The sequence below is a fragment of the Bufo bufo genome, chromosome 7 (genome assembly GCF_905171765.1).
Source record: "Bufo bufo chromosome 7, aBufBuf1.1, whole genome shotgun sequence".
Classification (NCBI taxonomy): domain Eukaryota; kingdom Metazoa; phylum Chordata; class Amphibia; order Anura; family Bufonidae; genus Bufo; species Bufo bufo.
In genome coordinates this window covers 70,878,852-70,898,227 of record NC_053395.1, presented here as the reverse complement: position 1 = coordinate 70,898,227, position 19,376 = coordinate 70,878,852, and the positions used below count along the sequence as shown (strand labels likewise).

Genomic DNA, 19,376 nt, shown 5'->3' with positions numbered 1-19,376 from the left:
TCAGTCAGAAAATGTGCAGAGGCTCCAATCTGAAGTATTAACATTCACATGAACAAGTTTATATGATCTAGATTTGGAAAACTGCACATAAACAGTATGAAACTGCCATTACTTTTCTCTAAAATAAGTGTTCATACAAACACTTATTAAGCTGCAAGGCAGAAGAGGTCTCTTGCTGATCTCTTGGCCTGTTTTCAGCGTATTTCCTGGCATTATGTGTTGTGACCGCAGGTGTGTTTGGAAAGATATGCAAAAAAATAAAAATGTACAGGAAAACAACTGCACACCGTACTCTAAATTGAGAAAATATGAAAGTTTACAAAAGGTTATAAAATGAAATCACTGTTTATGATATTTAGTCCTGTGACCAGGTGATATCACTTTCCCTAACTTCCTTTCATTTAAAGGGGTTATGCAAGAATGGAGGCCGGACCTGTAAAGGGAAGCTTACTTACCTGCTTTCCAGCGCTGGCTCCCCACTCCTCCAGGCAGCATCAAACCAGATGTTTTGAGCGAGAGAGCCCAGCGCAGCGTCGCAGGCCTGGAGATTGTGCAAGGAGCCAGCGTCAGGAAACGGGTAAGTAAGTCCGGCCAAGTGGGGGTTAGAAAAACCCTCCCATTCTTGCACAACCCCTTTAATTGGAGCGTGGTAATGCCACTACATCCTGCTATTAACCAGCAGCTAAGATTCAAGATCGTCAGTGAAAATTATGTGTTACATGGGGTTTTCCAGGATCATAATATTGCTGTCTTATCCAATCAGCTGACTGAAGGGGCTATGATGCTCACTATTGACCAGGCACAACGTGATGATTAGTCATGTGATCGTCAGGGGAGATGGACCCCCCACCAGTGTGATCTGAAGCGGGCTTTTGCACAAAGAACACATACCCTATCCACACAAGAGGGAACTAGTGTCTGACTGCTGGGGTCCAACCTCGAGAACTGAGCTCCTGGAGTCGCCAAGTGAATAGAGTAGTAGCGGGTATATGTCTTGTACCCTGCACTCCTTATTCCGTTTTCAGGGTTGCTTGTGGAGGATGTATTGCAGTCATAAATCAATAAGTAAAAAATACCGTACATAGCACCCCCAATTTTCCTTTGCAAAACATGAAAAACTTTAAACAATCCATGCTCAGGTTAGTATTATAATTGCAGACAATTACAACAGCTTGTTAAGGTAATCCCAGATGTTTCGGTTGCTATGAACCTTCCTCAGCGGTGTTATACTGTGCGGGGAAGCAAGGACATATTGGAGCGCCTGGGTTTAGTGCGCATGCATGACCAATGCTCCATTCATTTCTACGGTCCTGTGGGAGATAGAGCATTGTATTCTGCGGTCTCATAGACCGTGAAAGGAGTAATCTTAATCGCGTTCAGGAAAATAAAAAAATCTACAATTAGAAAAAAAAAACATTTAGGAAAAAAAAAAGGATCTGTATCACTATCTGGTTTTAAATGGCAGAAAAAAAAAATATAGATGACTTTCCCTTTAAATTGGTTTATTCTCCGTAAGGGCCTATACATGTAGCATGTCTTTAGGCTCATTTACACAGCTCCATGTCCGGGCTTCTATAAACGCTCGTTACCGATAATCGGCATGTCTCGAGGTGCTGCAGATCACCCAATGAACTAGCAAAACACCTAAATTATTGTCTCTATGCGTCAGATTGTGCCGTCTAAACAGTGATCTGCTGCCCATTACTGTGGAGGTGATCTGCAGCACGTCACCCCCACTAACAAGCAGGCAATTGTTGGAAGGAACACCTCCTTCCCAACCATCATCTGCACGTCGTCCCTGTGTAAATCCAGCTTTAAATTTGTGTTTATTCTGCCACTCTGGGAAATGTGTGTAACCTTCTGCTTTTAAAATGACTGATTACTTTGCATCCCAGCAGTATAACACTATTACTTTGTGTCCATGAGCAAGATGAAACACCAAGCAGGTTATATTCTACTATAAAAAATGCGACATCACAGCCCGGTGTTAGATCCAATCTGACCCAAGCGGCATCCACCAGAAAGGAAGAACTCTCAGCACGTCCTTTGGATGTTTGCTGTACCTTGCTCGCTCTGCAGTCATTTCCTTTCTTAGTGTTCCCACCGCAGAACACAATTTACCTTCAATAAAATATTTTTTTAACCATCTTTGAAAGGACAGATCCTAGTAATAAGTACATGGTTTCTGTTTACTCAAGATACTGGATTATTATATTATTGTAACTAGGAAGCCAGCCTTTTACAAGCATCATGTCATTAGAACTGCTCATCTCTTTAACGTGAATGACACAGCACGGCCGCTGCAAAGGAGAGGGCGCACAGGCAATTGTGAGGAAGAAGCACGGCTTAGGGTCCATTCACACGTCCGCATCCATTCCGCAATATCGGGAACGGGTACGATCCCATTCATTCTCTATGGGGCCAGAAGAGATGCGGAGAGCACACTAAGTCCGGAGCATTTCCGGAACGCGGCCTCGAACTTCCGGGCCGTGGCTCCGCAAAAAAATAGAACATGTCCTATTCTTCTTCGCAATTGCGGGAAAAAATAGGCTGTTCTATGGGGGGGTGCCGGACACTATGGACGTGTGAATGGACCCTTATACGAGCACTGCTACCTCTTCAAACAGCTTATCGGCGGAGGTGCGGAATATAAGGATGACCTCAATATTGAACCATTGCATAACCCCTTTAACAGAATATTATGACCGATATACGTCCACAAATGCATCCCCCCCCCCCCCAGTCTGCTCTTCTCTCTGTCTACGGTGACTGTATTACTCAAGATGAGGAGATCCATCCGAAGAACAGAAAAATTTGAATAAAAATAGTTAATCAGTTATTTTAAGCATCCGTTATGATCAGTTTGCGTCCATTTTTGTCAGTTCCGTTAGAGATAAAAAAAAATTAAATGGGAGAAAAGGTCCTCCTCGCAGGAATTTTTCTCCCATCTAAAATAACGGATCTCTGACAGAACTGGCACAAACGGATGCAAACATCATAACAAATGCTCAAGATGGATCAGTTATTTTTAGTGCAAACTGATGATAACTGAGCACGACTAGGCTCAAAATAACAGATCCTTTTTTTTTTTCTGTTCTTCTGACAGATCAGAACGGAAAACAAAACGGTGATGTGAATGCGCCCTAAGGGAGAATTCACACCTTAGTATTCCTTTTCATCCCTTTTTTTTGCTGAAAAAAGCAGCAGCCCCAGATGAAAGTCAATGGGAAATATGAAATGCAAGACATACATGTTTTGTTTTGTTTTTTGTTTTGTTTTTTAGCACAGCATTTTGAAGCAGTTGTTTTTTTCAGCCTTATTTCATCCACTTATTTTTAGAGAAAAAAATGCCTTAATAAAACGAAATTTAAACATGTTAACACAAAACTGCCACTAAAAAAATGCTATAAAAATTACCTGTAATATGAAAAAGATGTGAGCAGTTTCTGTGGTGTTTTTAAAGCCCCTTTAAACAGGCCAATGATCGGTGCAGTTATCTGGAAGGAGCATTCCTAAATCACCATTTCTGGGCAGCAGGTTGTGCTGGGTAAGACGCGATCTGCTGCCGAAAAACAGCAGAGATCGTGTGTCCCCATACAGCATGTACAGGTGCATTTCAATAAATTAGAATATCATCGAAAAGTTAAATTATTTCAGTAATTCACTTCAAAATCTGAAATTCATATTCTATAGATTCATTACACACAGAGTGATCTATTTTGCAAGTGTTTATTTCTTTTCATGTTTATTATGGCTTACAGCTAAGGCTACTTTCACACCTGCGTTAGATGCGGATCCGTCTGGTATTTGCACAGACTGATCCGCACCTATAATGTAAACGCTTGTATCTGTCCAGAACGGATCCGTTTGCATTATTCTTTAAAAAAAAAGTCTAAGTCAAAACGGATCCGTTCTGACTTACATGGAAAGTCAATGGGGGACGGATCCGTTTTCAATTGCACAATATTGTGTCAGTGAAAACGGATCCGTCCCCATTGACTTACATTGTAAGTCAGGATGGATCCGTTTGGCTCCGCATCTAGAGCGGAATGGAGGCGAAACGGAGCCAAACTGATGCATTCTGAACGGATCCTTATCCATTCAGAATGCATTGGGGCTGAACTGATCCGTTTTGAAACGTTTGTGAGATCCCTGAAACGGATCTCACAAACGGAATTCAGAACTCCAGTGTTTGCTGGATCCGGCAGGGTTCAGCAAAAACGCTTCCATTACTGATAATACAACCGTCTGCATCCGTTATAAACTGATCCGGTTGTATTATCTTTAACATAGCCAAGACGGATCCGTCATGTGGGGGACGGATCAGTTTTCTATTGTGTCAGAGTTAAATGGATCCATCCCCATTCATGACGGACCCGTTTTGCTCCGCATCCCATGACGGAAAGAAAACTGCAACGGATGTATTTTATTCCGTTCTGTTCAGTTACGTTTTGTCCCCATTGACAATGAATGGGGACAAAACGGAAGCGTTTTTTTTCTGGTATTAAGACCCTATGACTGATCTCAATACCGGAAAATAATAACGCTAGTGTGAAAGTAGCCTAATGAAAACCCAAAAGACAGAAAATTAGAATATTATACAAGACCAATTAAAAAAAGATTTTTAATATAGAAATATTGGACTAGTGAAAAGGACAGTATATGCACTCAATACTTGGTCGGGGCTCCTTTTGCATGAATTACTGGATCAATGCAGCGTGGCATGGAGGCGATCAGCCTTTTCATTTGAATAAGGCCTCATGCACACGACCGTTGTGTGCACCCGTGGCCGTTTTCCGTTTTTTTTCCGCGGACCATGGTGATGGGGACGCTTCTAGTTAGAATACACTACAAACTGTGTACAAGACTGCCCCCTGCTGCCTGGCAGCACCCGATCTCTTACAGGGGGCCGTGATCAGCACAATTAACCCCTTCAGGTGCGGCACCTGAAGGGGTTAATTGTGCTGATCACGGCCCCCTGTAAGAGATCAGGGCTGCCAGGCAGCAGGGGGCAGACCCTCCCCCCCCCCCCCCGTTTGAATATCATTGGTGGCCAGTGCGGCCCCCCCCCCCCCCCCTCTATTGTAATAATCGGTTGGTGGCCAGTGCGGCCCCCCCCCTCCCTCTATTGTAATAATTAGTTGGTGGCACAGTGTGCGCCCCCTCCCCTCCCTCCCTCTATTGTAATAATTCGTTGGTGGCCAGTGTGCGGCCTCCCATCTCTCCCCCCGCCCCCCCCCCCCTCCATCATTGGTGGCAGCGGAGTTCCGATCGGAGTCCCAGTTTAATCGCTGGGGCTCCGATCAGTAACCATGGCAACCAGGACGCTACTACAGTCCTCGTTGCCATGGTTACTTAGCAATAGTACAATAGTAGAAGATTCATACTTACCTGCTGCTGCGATGTTCGTGTCCGGCCGGGAGCTCCACCTACTGGTAAGTGACAGTGACAGGTCTGTGCGGCGCATTGCTAAATGAACTGTCACTTACCAGTAGGAGGAGCTCCCGGCCGGACACGAACATCGCAGCTCCCAGGTAAGTATGAATCTTTTACTATTGTACTATTGCTAGTAACCCGCTGCCACCAATGATCGGGGGGGAAGGGGTGGGGGAGATGGGAGGCCGCACACTGGCCACCAATGTTGTTAATGCTATAGAGGGAGGGGGGGCCAATGGGGGGCGCACACTGTGCCACCAGCGAATTATTACAATAGAGGGAGGAAGGGGGGGGGGGCCGCACTGGCCACCAATGATATTCAAACTGGGGAGGGGGGGGGGGGGTCTGCCCCCTGCTGCCTGGCAGCCCTGATCTCTTACAGGGGGATATGATAGTACAATTAACCCCTTCAGGTGCGGCACCTAAGGGGTTAATTGTGCTGATCACGGCCCCCTGTAAGAGATCGGATGCTGCTAGGCAGCAGGGGGCAGTCATGTACACAGTTTGTAGTATATTCTAACTAGAAGCGTCCCCATCACCATGGGAACGCCTCTGTGTTAGAATATACTGTCGGAAATGAGGTTTCACGATCTAACTCATATCCGACAGTATATTCTAACATAGAGGCGTTCCCATGGTGATGGGGACGCTTCAAGTTAAAATATACCATCGGATTGGAGAAAACTCTGATCCGATGGTATAAAAGGGACTCCAGACTTTACATTGAAAGTCAATGGGGACGGATCCGTTTGAAATGGCACCATATTGTGTCAACGTCAAACGGATCCGTCCCATTGACTTGCATTGTAATTCAGGACGGATCCGTTTGGCTCCGCACGGCCAGGCGGACACCAAAACGACTTTTTTTTCATGTCCGTGGATCCTCCAAAAATCAAGGAAGACCCACGGACGAAAAAACGGTCACGGATCACGGGAAAACGGAACCCCGTTTTGCGGACCGCAAAAAAATACGGTCGTGTGCATGAGGCCTTACTGAAACAAATTAACTTTTCGATGATATTCTAATGTATTAAGATGCACCTGTAAATGCAGAAGTCACCTCCTTTGATGAGCAGACAAATATCAGGAGCAAACAGATTGTTCCTGATAATTGCCTACCGTGTCGGCCCCCCAATAAAGCCAGAGCAAATCTGTGTGTGAATGAAGCCTAAGGGTGATTTCTAAACATTTACAGAAGGAATGCAGTGAGGAAAAGAGAATCTGCAGGCTGTGGGAAAGGGGAAAAGCTGTATTACAAACCCTCATGTATATACAATTGATTTCCACTATAAAAAAATATATATATTGTAAAAGCAACACTAATATTTAATAATATACTTAACACAACATAAAATATAATATTCATGCCCACGGTAAAATTTGCTAAATGTTTTTCTATCTTTCTGTCTTAGGTTTAACTTTACTTTAAGGTATATGGACATTACATGTGATGCATATAATCATTTCCGAAATTGCTTAAACAATTTTGAAAAGATAAAGAACGGAAAGCTAAAGTGGACTGCAACAGAAATCAAGCCAGCGTTTCCTCAGTTCTTCAGCTATGAACGCGAACATTTGGTAGGTTGGTATTGCTCCAGCGCTATGGTGGAGATTTATTAAACTTGGTGTAAAGGAAAACTGGTGTAGCAACCAGTCTGATTCCACATTTCATTTTCCAAAAGAGCTCTGAAAAATAAAAGGCAGAATCGGCAACTAAGCCAGTTATCGTTTACACCAGTTTTGATAAATTCCCCCCCATATGTTCAAACAGTAGGCATACATAGTGATTACAGTGTGATTTATCAGCCTCACATTATATGTTGGTAATGGAAGAAATGATTTTTTTTCATCCTGCCGCTTAGTTTTCTTTTGCTGAGCTATGTAGTAGTGCCAGCATATTTTAATGGTCAGCATTCTAAAACTAGCTGAGTAGTGAGAAGGTGCAAGATAATAAATGAATTCCTGCTAAACCTAGAAATGAATGAAAGCGAGAAAAAATACTTATTTGTCAGCCTGTAAGCTCTTACAGTAAGCAGTATTGGAGACTGTGCTCTTATTTCCTACTTGTTCACATTTTACAAGACTGTAAAACCTACAATATCTGCTTGCACTATGTATATATGCATATAAATCCACAATGTAAAGCAATTATCCAAATAAAATATCACTTTAATTTTCAAAACTGCGAAAAACAATTATAAACACCCATTAAACCAGCATGGACAGCAGTGCAGGATGCAGATTTATGGCACACCAGAATTAATAATACTGCAACTTCATGACTAATAGATCTTATAACCTATTGCACATTTCCCAGGCTAAATGTACAGACTTTCCTATGAAGCACACAGCAACAACTATCTCATGATAACATTGAGACTAATATATAACCTCCCTTCCCTAGAACTTCAAGACCTGATTTCTGACTTTTAGAAAAGATGCAGCTATTCAGACATTTTTACTTTTGAAATAGATCTTTTGAGATTTAAAACCATAAGAAAAGAATCTAATGGAAGCCTCTAAGCATTCAATTTACCGTATTTTTCGTCCTATAAGACGCACCTAGGTTTTTGAGGAGGAAAATAAGAAAAAAAATAATTTGAACCAAAAGGTGTGCTTTTGGTGGGTTTTGAACTAATGGTGGTCTGTGGATGACACTAATAAGGGGGATCTGTGGATGGCACTGTTATGGGGGATCTGTGGATGGCACTGTTATGGGGGATCTGTGGATGGCACTGTTATGGGGGATCTGTGGATGGCACTGTTATGGGGGATCTGTGGATGGCACTGTTATGGGGGATCTGTGGATGGCACTGTTATGGGGGATCTGTGGATGGCACTGTTATGGGGGCATCTGTGGATGGCACTGTTATGGGGGCATCTGTGGATGGCACTGTTATGGGGGATCTGTGGATGGCACTGTTATGGGGGATCTGTGGATGGCACTGTTATGGGAGCATCTGTGGATGGCACTGTCATGGGGGCATCTGTGGATGGCACTGTTATGGGGGATCTGTGGATGGCACTGTTATGGGAGCATCTGTGGATGGCACTGTCATGGGGGCATCTGTGGATGGCACTGTTATGGGGGATCTGTGGATGGCACTGTCATGGGGGCATCTGTGGATGGCACTGTCATGGGGGCATCTGTGGATGGCACTGTTAAGGGGGATCTGTGGATAGCACTGTTATGGGAGCATCTGTGGATGGCACTGTCATGGGGGCATCTGTGGATGGCACTGCTATGGGGGCATCTGTGGATGGCACTGGTATGGGGGCATCTGTGGATGGCACTGGATGGGGGCATCTGTGGATGACATTGTTATGGGAGGGATCTGTGGATGACACATATATAGCATCTTATGCTATATATGTTTTATCCACAGATCCCCCCCATAACAGTGTCCCTGTGTAAATAGTGACCCCAAATACAGGGGGTGGAGGCCGGCAACTGGTGTTGAAATCGTGGCAGGGCCCGGTGCAGTCACTGTACTCTATTACACCGGGCCCCACACACAACAGTATTCATATGTAAAGTGTAGGCAATCCATAAGTAAAGTATAGCAATCCTCTGCAGTGGCGCAATCCACGTAGTACTCACTATGAAACTCCCATACTAGCAGGCAGGCTAGCCGGTCACTCACTTCTTCACGCACATGCTCCTCCCACTTTATTAATGAAGCAGGCGGAGCATGCACGTGACAAAGTGAGTGACCGGCCAGCCTGCCTGCTAGTATGGGAGTTTCATAGTGAGTACTACGTGGATTGCGCTACCGCAGAGGATTGTTATACTTTACATATGGATTGCCTACACTTTACATATGAATACTGCTGTGTGCGGGGCCTGGTGTAATAGAGTACAGTGATAGCACCGGACCCCGCCGCGATTCCAACAGCAGTTGCTGGCCTCCAGCCCCTCCTCCCTCCCCGCTGATACATCGCAGGCCGTGCTGTGCAGCATTGCGGCCCACGATGTATCAGTGTTAGCAGAGTTAAAATGGCAGCATTCTCCCCATAAGACACACTGCCATTTTCCCCCCACTTTGCATCTTATGGGGCAAAAAATACGGTATTTCCATGGCCACGTCTCAGGCAGCACATACCAATATCACCACTTCTTCAGAAAAGTAGAAAATAAGCAAACTTCTTATCTACTGTTTGTAACATCCAAACAAATTCTTATTAGTTATTTAACTCATCATTTCTTTGAAAATCAAAATTTTCACATAGTCCATTACATATTACATAAAGAGGTTGTCCAGTATTTTTATATTGATGGCCTATCCCTAGGCCAGAACATCAGTATCTGATCGGCGGTGGTCCAACATCCCACATCCCCGTCAAAAAGCAGCTTCCATTCACTGTAACTGGAGCAGCGCTGTAGTAACTAGCTCCATTCACTACACAATGGACAGAGCTGGATAGCTTAGAACCAGAGCTACTCAGATACAGAGGGGGACCAAGGTCTATAAACCTTCCATCCACAACTGGGAATATTCTTCTCGGTTCCCCCTACTTGTCTGCAGGGAACCCATAAAAAGTGGATGAACTATCTGGTGGGGGTTTGCTTATGTCCTTGCACTGAAGCAGAAGGTGCTGGGGGATGCGCCACTTACATACAGAGTAAGCAACATTAAAGCACAATATTTTGGTACATCTATGACTTAAGACACTGGGGACCCAACAAGACTGCAATGCTGGTGGCCCTATTTTTGTACTATATGTGTTTATTAAAAAAACGTAGGTGCTGTCGGCATCAGTCTCATCGAGCAGCAGCCTGTTCTTCCTCTTTTTTCAAACTCATAATAATAAACACTTTCATTTCCCTTCTGTAAAAATATACACTTTCCTATCCCTTCTCCATCATTCTCTCCATGCAATCTTTGCTTTCCACACAGCCACTGCTTTCCCAGCCTCTTCACCTTCTCACGTACTCTGACCATTCTATAACATGCCCCAACCTTTAACTGATGTGTTGCTTCTACTCTTCCTTTAGTACCTCTTTCCATCTTTCCAGATTTAAACAACAATCTTTTAGCATACCTGCTCTCCTAAAAATTCTCAATGCCCCTCCTCCACACCGTCTCTCTCTGATATCCACTGCAGTCACCTCCCTCCCTGAGGGGCCCTCCTCTTTCAGAGCCTTTGACTGTCGGGTTCCCATTGAAGAAGAGTGGATCCGCCCCTTCTTCCACCGCACACGAACCCGATGATTCACGTCCCGCTGGTTGCTCGCACTACGAAGCGTACACAGACTGGGTTGCAACCTGCTCGCACTATGTAGCGTACACAGGTTGAGCTCCTTGGGTACCTGTGGAGATCACAGAGAGGTGGGCACCACTTTAATAGCTCACTAACTATGTGCAGACTTAGTTTTCTCTCACTTCCTAGTTCCTACCACTAAACTCTGGATTCTTCAGCTTACAGTTCCTTGTACTGTAATGAACACCATGGTACACAGTATCTTGTTTTTTTCTTTTTTAGCCACACAGCAACACAACATTCCACTTGTTCATTCTCACACTCATCAGTCTCATTTAGCACACAAAAAAAAAATCACACTAAACCTAGGTTTCAGGCAACCCATTCATACAACCACAGACAAGGAGGGTCCTTTTCTTTAAATCCCAATATTCAACAAAAGGACAATACCTGAACAGTGGTCATGACAAGTGGGAATGCACAAGGCATGGCACAGTCAGTAAGAACAAAATGTGTATTTGAAGGTGCAGTTCCCAGTTGCTGTAATGATCAAAGCTCTTCCACAATCATCCCCTTGGACATCTGATGGGATCCTCACACGGGGCACCAAAAACTGTTGCTGCAATTTACTCCCAAACTAGGGCACTACACTCGCTTGTCTGTGGGATTCAAATTAGTTAATGTTTTCCCCAGGTGCCAGGGGATGCAGTCGACCTAAAGAATCAAACAGCCAGACACAGGTAGCTGGTTAAACGATTCTCTGCCGAGCAGCGCCCAACGAGCCAATTTTATTAAATGTACAATGTGGATCTAGTCACCCCCACCTTTAGCCATTAATTTTTAAATGGCCAATCACAAGTATTTATCAAAGGAACCAATTAGAAACATGATGGTATTAAAAAATGACACATAGACATACACACAGGCATTACTCAAATATATAATGAACATGAGTCATCTATCTGCAAAAGTCTCCCTGTCTGTATATATCACATTCTGCCAGGCGGTTCCCTATTTGTGGTATCCGTCCATCTACCTTTAACGAATCAAGTGATGGTGACTCATATTTCTCAATCATAGATTTTAGACATAAAACCCCGAAAATTGAGATTTTGACAGTTTAAGTACAATTAGTACCATTTAGGTTCATTTATTACTTAATTTCTTTCACAATGTCACATCCTACCTGAAGCTTCATAGTCCACTTGAGTATTTAGCCTTTGGAAAGAGATATTGTTGTTCTTGTTTTCTTTTCTTTTTCTTTAATCTTTGTTCATGTCACATCTGAGCCTCCCATCAGACTTATACGTCAGGAGTATTGCTTGTCATATACCTTTGATGTATGCATACTGTGGCATATGTTGCCCATGGTAAGAAATGTGTTTTTACTGGATGTATCTGCATAGTAAAGTATAAATAACTATGCTTTTCTATACAGTAAAAAAAACTAAAGGTACACCAGTCCAACGGAGGCCAAAAGGCCACTCTTTGAACTGAGTATCTCTGTGGATACATTTGATGTATATGCCAAGCGCTTTTCTGGTGTATAAAGCAAATTCAGTGTGAAAATAGCTCTAAAGGGGTTCTCCGGGAATAAGGAAAATGAAAATACTTAAATATTACTTTATTATAAATATATTCTCAAATACCTTTCATTAGTTATAATGGCTTGTTTTGTCTTGGAAACAATCATCAGAGGAAACAAAATGGCCGCTGTCCCATTAGATCACACAAAACCTGTCCTAATGACACAGCAGGACAAGTTACTTTACAACACTGAGGTAAAGAGCTGCCTCATCCTCCTCTTTACTTGTCAGGGATTATGATCCTGAATACAGATTATAAGAACTTTAGCTGAATCTCTGGGGAATTTAGTTCATGAGGAGACATGAAGTACAGAGAGGACAGACAGGACAGGCTGGGGTAATGTGTTGCTGCGGTAATAGAGACTGTATACAAGTGCTGCTGCTCATTAGCCACACCTCACGCTCCTCTCATGTCTCCTCATTATCTCCATTCCCACAGAGATTCACCTGTATTCAGGATGATGATTCCTGACGAGCAGAGAGGAGGACGAGGCAGCACTATGGCTCATTGTGGGGGAGTAACTTGTCCTGCAGTGTGATTAGGACAGGTTTTGTGTGTACTGATAGGACGGCGGCCATTTTATTTCTCCTAATGATTGCTCCCTAGACAAAACAAGCCATTCTAAGTAATGAAAGGTATTTGTGAATATATTTATGATAAAATAATATTTAAGTATTTTCATTTTTTTAATTCCTGGAGAACCCATTTAAGCAGGTTTTGTTTCATTTTATTGCATTTTTATGATTTAACAATTTTTCTTTTTAATAGGAGCTATGGAAAATTACAGCTACAACTCTTACTTAAAGTTTTTACTTCCCATGTTAAGAGAACAAATATAATTTTTGATGATGATGAGAAAAACCAAAGAGTCATCGTACAAGAAAGCATGTTTCGACTAATGCATAGTATTTCTCAAGCTGGACTTTCTACCTGTATTGGACCCGCTTTTAATAAAGAACACCATGGAGGATATGCTGCCGACATCTTTGTTTTTATACTATCCTCAGGATAGGTCATCAATATCAGATCGGCCGGGGCCCGACTGCCGACATCCCACTGATCAGCTGTATGAAGAGAATGCAGCATTCACATGAGCGCTGTGTTCTCCTCGCAGTTTATCTGCTCGACATCAACACTGCAGCAGCGAGCAGTGTAATTACAGCTCCTCCATCCCAAGTGAATCAGAGGGAGCCGTCACATTGAAGTGAAGGAGGAGCCTGCTCATCGCTGCTATGTTAACAGTGATGAGAACAAAGCAAGCATTATACAGCTGGTCGACGGGGTACCGGACCCCAGTGATCTGATATTGATGACCTATCGTGAGAATTGGTCATCAATATAGGATAAGCGGACAACCCCTTTAACATACTATGTGCATCACTATGATAAATTTGGTGCAGTTTCTGTCTGTCTGGTTTAGTTGTATTCTATTTCACTCTAGATAGAAAACATAAATCTCCCTATTTTAAGTTAACAATTTTTTTCTCTATTTCAGAAGGTTAAAACTACTGAGAGTTAACTGTGTATATTGATGTTTAGCATTTAGTTATACACTGGATTTCCATTAGGTGGCCAAGATTCATTGCGACCATCTCGTGGACCCCTTACCATATCATGAAGCATGCTTGTCACTGTTTACAAAAAACTATGGTAATGTTTTAAGCAGTTCAGAATGATTAATAAAGTCCCACAGATCAACAATTAGCTATCGGGAACATTTGTTCATTTAAACAGTCATTCCTGATAATTGTTGCATTGAAATGTGATTAAGTCAGCAAGCACTCGTTTGCTGGCTGATCCAATAGTTTTTGCTAGTTTTTCTCCCATTCATCTTAATAGGGCTTGCATAAATCCATGTGCTTCCCAGTAGAACCACCCCATTAACATTAATGAAACTGATTTTCAGTCTCAGAAATGTTGCAACACATCAGCTGTGTGTGATTTCACCCTAAGAACATTTCTATACACGGTTATATTCAGGAACATATGGACTGTTTCAATCAAAATGTTCTATCATGTCTTGAAGACTGTATATGGATTGCGTAAAACATTTATTTTATTGGAGATCATAAAAGAAGATTGAAAAGTTGAAGGACAATTTGAGACAAACATGGCCAGAACAAACTATATTATAACTTTTTAAACTTTTGCTGTTTTTCTTTCTTCATGTCTTTACTGTTGGAATTGTGTCTGTATGGTTCATGCAGGCAGTGCATGTTCACTTGAATTGTTCTTTTTCCATCTTAGTCATTCCTTAGGTTTAGGCTCCAGTGAAGCAATAATTTGACAACTTTTATTTATGAAAAAGGTCACTAAATTCCACAACGGTTTAACACTTTGGCAGCCTTAGAATAAGATCTTTTCTAGTTGGATTCAGTAGTTGCTTAAGGCTCCTTTACACTGCCCGATGGAGCAGACGATCCTTCCTGACAATCACTTGCTCGTCAGAGGAGAAGACCACTGCATTTACATTGAGTACTGTCCCCCCTCACTGCCCGCAGTATGGGCAGGAGCAACTGCTAATGCCATTGCTCGTCCCTATACGGAAACAATGTTTGCTGGCAGCAAAGGCTGTTTAGACACCACGATCTGCTGCCGGCAAACAATGATTTGGGCATCCGCACCAACGAACCTATTTAATCGTAATCGTTGGCATTTTTACACTGGCAGATTATCGAACATCAGGCAGTGTAAAGGGGCCTTCAGATTTTAATATTGCCAATTGCCGCAAGTGACTGATAAGAAGAAAGTGTTGTGAGAAATCCAAATTCTTAAATCGCGTAAAAGGTGTAGGTTTGTGATTTAGGAAAAGGATAAAAAAGTATACACAACAGGCTGCAACCAGAACTCCTGTGTTGATCTACCTAATACAGAAAAAATGTCAGAAACTGGACCGTCAACTTGATTAAAAGATCCAAGTGAACTTGCAATTCAATGTAAATGCAAATTACAAGTGTGAAATGCGCTGTATCTGCTGACCATGTTCACTGGACAGGTTAGGCTGGAGTTGACTGTGTGGCAGCTTAGGAGATGGTGTGAAAATTTTTTCACAGTTTGTAATTTGACGGTTTTACAAACTGTTCTCTGTGTTTCCAGCACTCAATCCTACCATCATAGTTGTTAAATGGAAGAACAGAAGCCCTATGAAATACGACCCCGGAAGGGGATAGTAAAGACAAAAGTACAGTTTGTATTCTTACATTTCTAGTTTGCTAAAGGGGAAACTGACACAATATCGAGCTGCCAATGACACAGAGCCTGTCTCGTTGAAAATGCAGTCCCATCTGTGGGCACCATGTCATAAAGTTGGAGGAGCTGAGAAGATGGTGAGAGTTTTGTGAGACAAGTTCATTCAGTGTAACTTGTAATTTATTGAATTTAAAATTCTCAGTTTAGGATTCTGTCGGGAGGTCTGCTAGTGTATGCATGCAGGAGAGGCTGTCAGTCATGGAGTCACTCCGCAGTGAGCAGGGATTGAAGTGAATAAATTCCAGGTCATATTGAATCTATGTATCAGTCTGCTCTAGAACATGTTGTCTGCATATCTTGATAACACATTTAGTGTGCCTGGACACTGCTGAAAAGGGCAAATTCAAACATTTCAGATAAGAATTTAAACTAAACTAAAAATTTAATGTTTTCTCTGCAGAGTACACATACGCTAAAAGGGCCCTTTATTAGAGACATCTGCCCTTTCTCAATTGAAGCTTCTCAGTATTTAAGTTATATAACGTAACCCCCAAGTGCAGCACAAAATCAAGTGAGCAAGTTTTTGTCTGAATCCACAAAACATGGTAACATAGTAGAATAGTTTATAAGGCTGAAACAAAGACATCTGTCCATCCAGTTCAGCCTGTTTTCCTGCAAGTTGATCCAGAGGAAGGCAAAAAAAAAAGTGAGATAGAAGCAAATTTTCCTCACTTTAGGGGAAAAAATTCCTTCCCGACTTCAATCAAGCAATCAGACTAACTCCCCTGATCAACGACCCTTCTCTAAGGCTGGGTTCAGACCTGAGCGTCTTTGATATGCGCGTTTAACGCGCGTTTTTGACGAGCGTTTTTTGCAATAGTAAACGCGCGTTTGAGTGATTGACTGCAATGTCCTATGGCCACAAACGCGCGTCAAAACGCCCCAAAGAAGCTCAAGTACTTGTTTGAGCGTAGGGCGTTTTACAGCGCGTTTTTCAGCGCTGTAAAACGCTCAAGTGAGAACCAGGGCCATAGGGAAGCATTAGTTTTCATGTGTTGAGCGTTTTACAGCGCGTTTGAACGCGCTGTAAAACGCTCAAGTGTAAACCCAGCCTAAGAACGGGGAAATAAAGAATTTGGAGGACTTCAAACGAGGCGTGGTTCATTGAAGCTAGACTAGCTGGTTCCAGTATTTAAAAAAATGCTAGACAGTGTTCAGGGGGTACTGAATGGTGGGATTAAGGAAAAGCATCCAGCAAAGGGGTTTTGTGCAACTTGTCAACGACAAGGAACAATGCAGGATGGCAAGAATCGTTCTGTCAAACAGACTGGGCACAATCAAGAAAATTGCAGCCAACTACAATGCTGGTGTCCCAACTAATGTGTCCAAGTGCACAATTGGTTGTTCCATAGCACAGATGGACTACAACAGTAGGATTCAGAACGGGCTGTTCAGAAATTTCAATTATCTAATTTGCAGCAAGCTACCCATCTGCATGCAGGACAATTTCACCGCCTAGTGCAGTGGTGGCAAACCTATGGCACGGGTGCCAGAGGCGGCACTCAGAGCCCTCTCTGTGGGCACCCGCACTAATGCATATGGTGTACCAATATGCCTTAGACTTTTCCTGCCATTCATCAGCGCAGGGCGCACTATGAACGGCACAGGCAGCACATTGAATCTGGGCAGGTTATTATAGCTAAATGATAAAGTACATGGAAGATATACTGTATTGGTATTCAGGGTAAATTGCCGTGTTGGCACTTTGCGATAAATAAGTGGGTTTTGGGTTGCAGTTTGGGCACTCTGTCTCTAAAAGGTTCGCCACCACTGGCGTAGTGGAATCTATGCCACTGATGCTGTTCTGAAGAGTGTCCTACTACATGGGTGTCTGTAATAAGGTGGGTATTCAGTGTAGCTACATAAACATTATATATACACATTGCATTATTCATTGCGCACAAATTCATATTTGTAACTTGAATTTTAGACAGAGTTTAGGATGTGTTCATTGACAAACTCATTGGGATTATGTTTTTTCTCCAAGTGAACAAATAACACATTTGCTTTGTTAAATTACTATGCAGATTTTTAGGACTGTTTTGTGTGGGTTTGTAGCCTTTTATTTATGTGTGTGCAATGTTTGCAGTTTTGTTTTAAATGATGCTTTATAAGCGCAACTGACTATAAAAGTAATTTTCTGATGATAATTTTAATGCATATATTTATTAGAATAAAGCAATTGATAAAACTTGAAGTGTTCTGTTTGACTATGTACCGATATATATTATATACATTTCTATATATACTTTTGTGATATCACAAATTGTGTTAATTGTATTTGTTAGTAAAACTTACTCATGAACTCCTTTCTATATATAAATATATTTTAAAAGAACAGCCAATGTATTCAAAGTATTACAACTCACGTGAAAGTACTGCAGTCTACACTGGTAATATGATGTTAAAATGTTATATTAATGCGAAGCTTCATCCACGCAACCTGACTTAGGCTACTTTCACACCAGCATTTTTACAGGATCCGGGCAGGATTCAGCAAAAACGCTTCCGTTACCGATTATACAACCATCTGCATCCGTTATAAACGGATCCGGTTGTATTATCTTTAAAGAGGACCTTTCACTTGTAAAAACAATGTGAACTAAGTATGCTGACATATAGAGCGGCGCCCGGGGATCTCACTGCACTTTCTATTATCCCCGGGCGCCGCTCCGTTCTCCCGTTATAGGCTCTGGTATCTTTGCTCTGTAAGTTATAGTAGGCGGGTCTTCCCTTGTCCTGTGGGCGTCTCCTTCTCCTAGGCTGTAGTGCTGGCCAATCGCAGCGCACAGCTCACAGCCTGGGAGAAAAAACCTCCCAGGCTGTGAGCTGTGCGCTGCGATTGGCCAGCGCTGCAGCCTAGGAGAAGGAGACGCCCACAGGACAAGGGAAGACACGCCTACTATAACTTACAGAGCGAAGATACCGGAGCCTATAACGGGAGAATGGAGCGGCGCCCGGGGATAATAGTAAGTGCAGTGAGATCCCCGGGCGCCGCTCTACATGTCAGCATACTTAGTTCACATTATGGGCCCTGGTGGCAAAGTTCAGCTTGGACCCTCACTCTGTCCCCATAACCTACAATAAAACCAAAATCCCATTTATATAATTATATGAAGGAGATCCGCTCATGACCAAGTAAGTGTAGGAGTGGATATGGCAAGCACTAAGTAGTGTAACACGTGGCAAGACGCCGACACTTTGTGGTTGTGAATAAATCTAGAGCACCAGAAGAGTGCATCATAGCAGGATGCTACTACGTCTCTATTAAAGGGGTTTTGCCACTTCAGTAAATAGCATTTATTATGCAGAGAAAGTTTCCATGGTTACGACCACCCTGCAGTCCAGCAGCATGGCTGAGCTTGTGCACTATAGAACAAAGCTCCAGCCTACGCGCGCTCCCATGTTCCCAGCCACCAGAGAGGCTGGTATTTATTTCTTATAGTGTGCAAGCACGACGACAACTGCTGGATTACAGGGTAGTGATTACAGGGTAGTTGTAACCATGGAAACGAGCAGTGTATAATGTGATGGAAAAATTAACCAAGTCAGCAAAGGAGACAATATGGATAATAATAGTACATTATCATATCTCCCAAATTTTGAAATCCACAAAGAGGGACAATATGTGCAGCGCGCATCGCCGCATTTTTTTTCATGCTAGATCATAATTACTGACTCAATCAGAACTGCAGCAGCTGGGGATCGGTTAGGTGAGTATAAGTTCCTTTTTTTTTTTTTTACAGCATGTGGAGCCTCTGGGACATTTTTTTTTCTTGCGCTTCAATATGCATTTAAATATTATCACATAAATCATCGGACTAGATATTTTAAGGTCCAAATTGCACTAAAAAATTTAGTTATGGTCTAATATACAGGTAGAAACCATATAGATACTTTAG

General features: G+C 42.6%; 1 protein-coding gene across 2 annotated transcripts in view; it reads left to right on the top strand.

Annotated features, from left to right (window-relative positions):
* METTL22 (methyltransferase like 22) overlaps positions 1 to 15,517 on the top strand; it is a 307,308-nt gene extending 291,791 nt beyond the window's left edge. Inside the window, exons 9-10 of one of the 2 annotated variants that reach the window (XM_040440780.1) lie at positions 6,849 to 7,014; positions 12,994 to 15,517. In XM_040440780.1, coding sequence (XP_040296714.1) covers positions 6,849 to 7,014; positions 12,994 to 13,029 — 202 coding nt within the window. In that variant the 3' untranslated portion in view covers positions 13,030 to 15,517. The remainder of the gene's footprint in view (positions 1 to 6,848; positions 7,015 to 12,993) is intronic. The other variant, XM_040440779.1, reaches the window with a different exon arrangement.
* Positions 15,518 to 19,376: the final 3,859 nt, after the last annotated feature.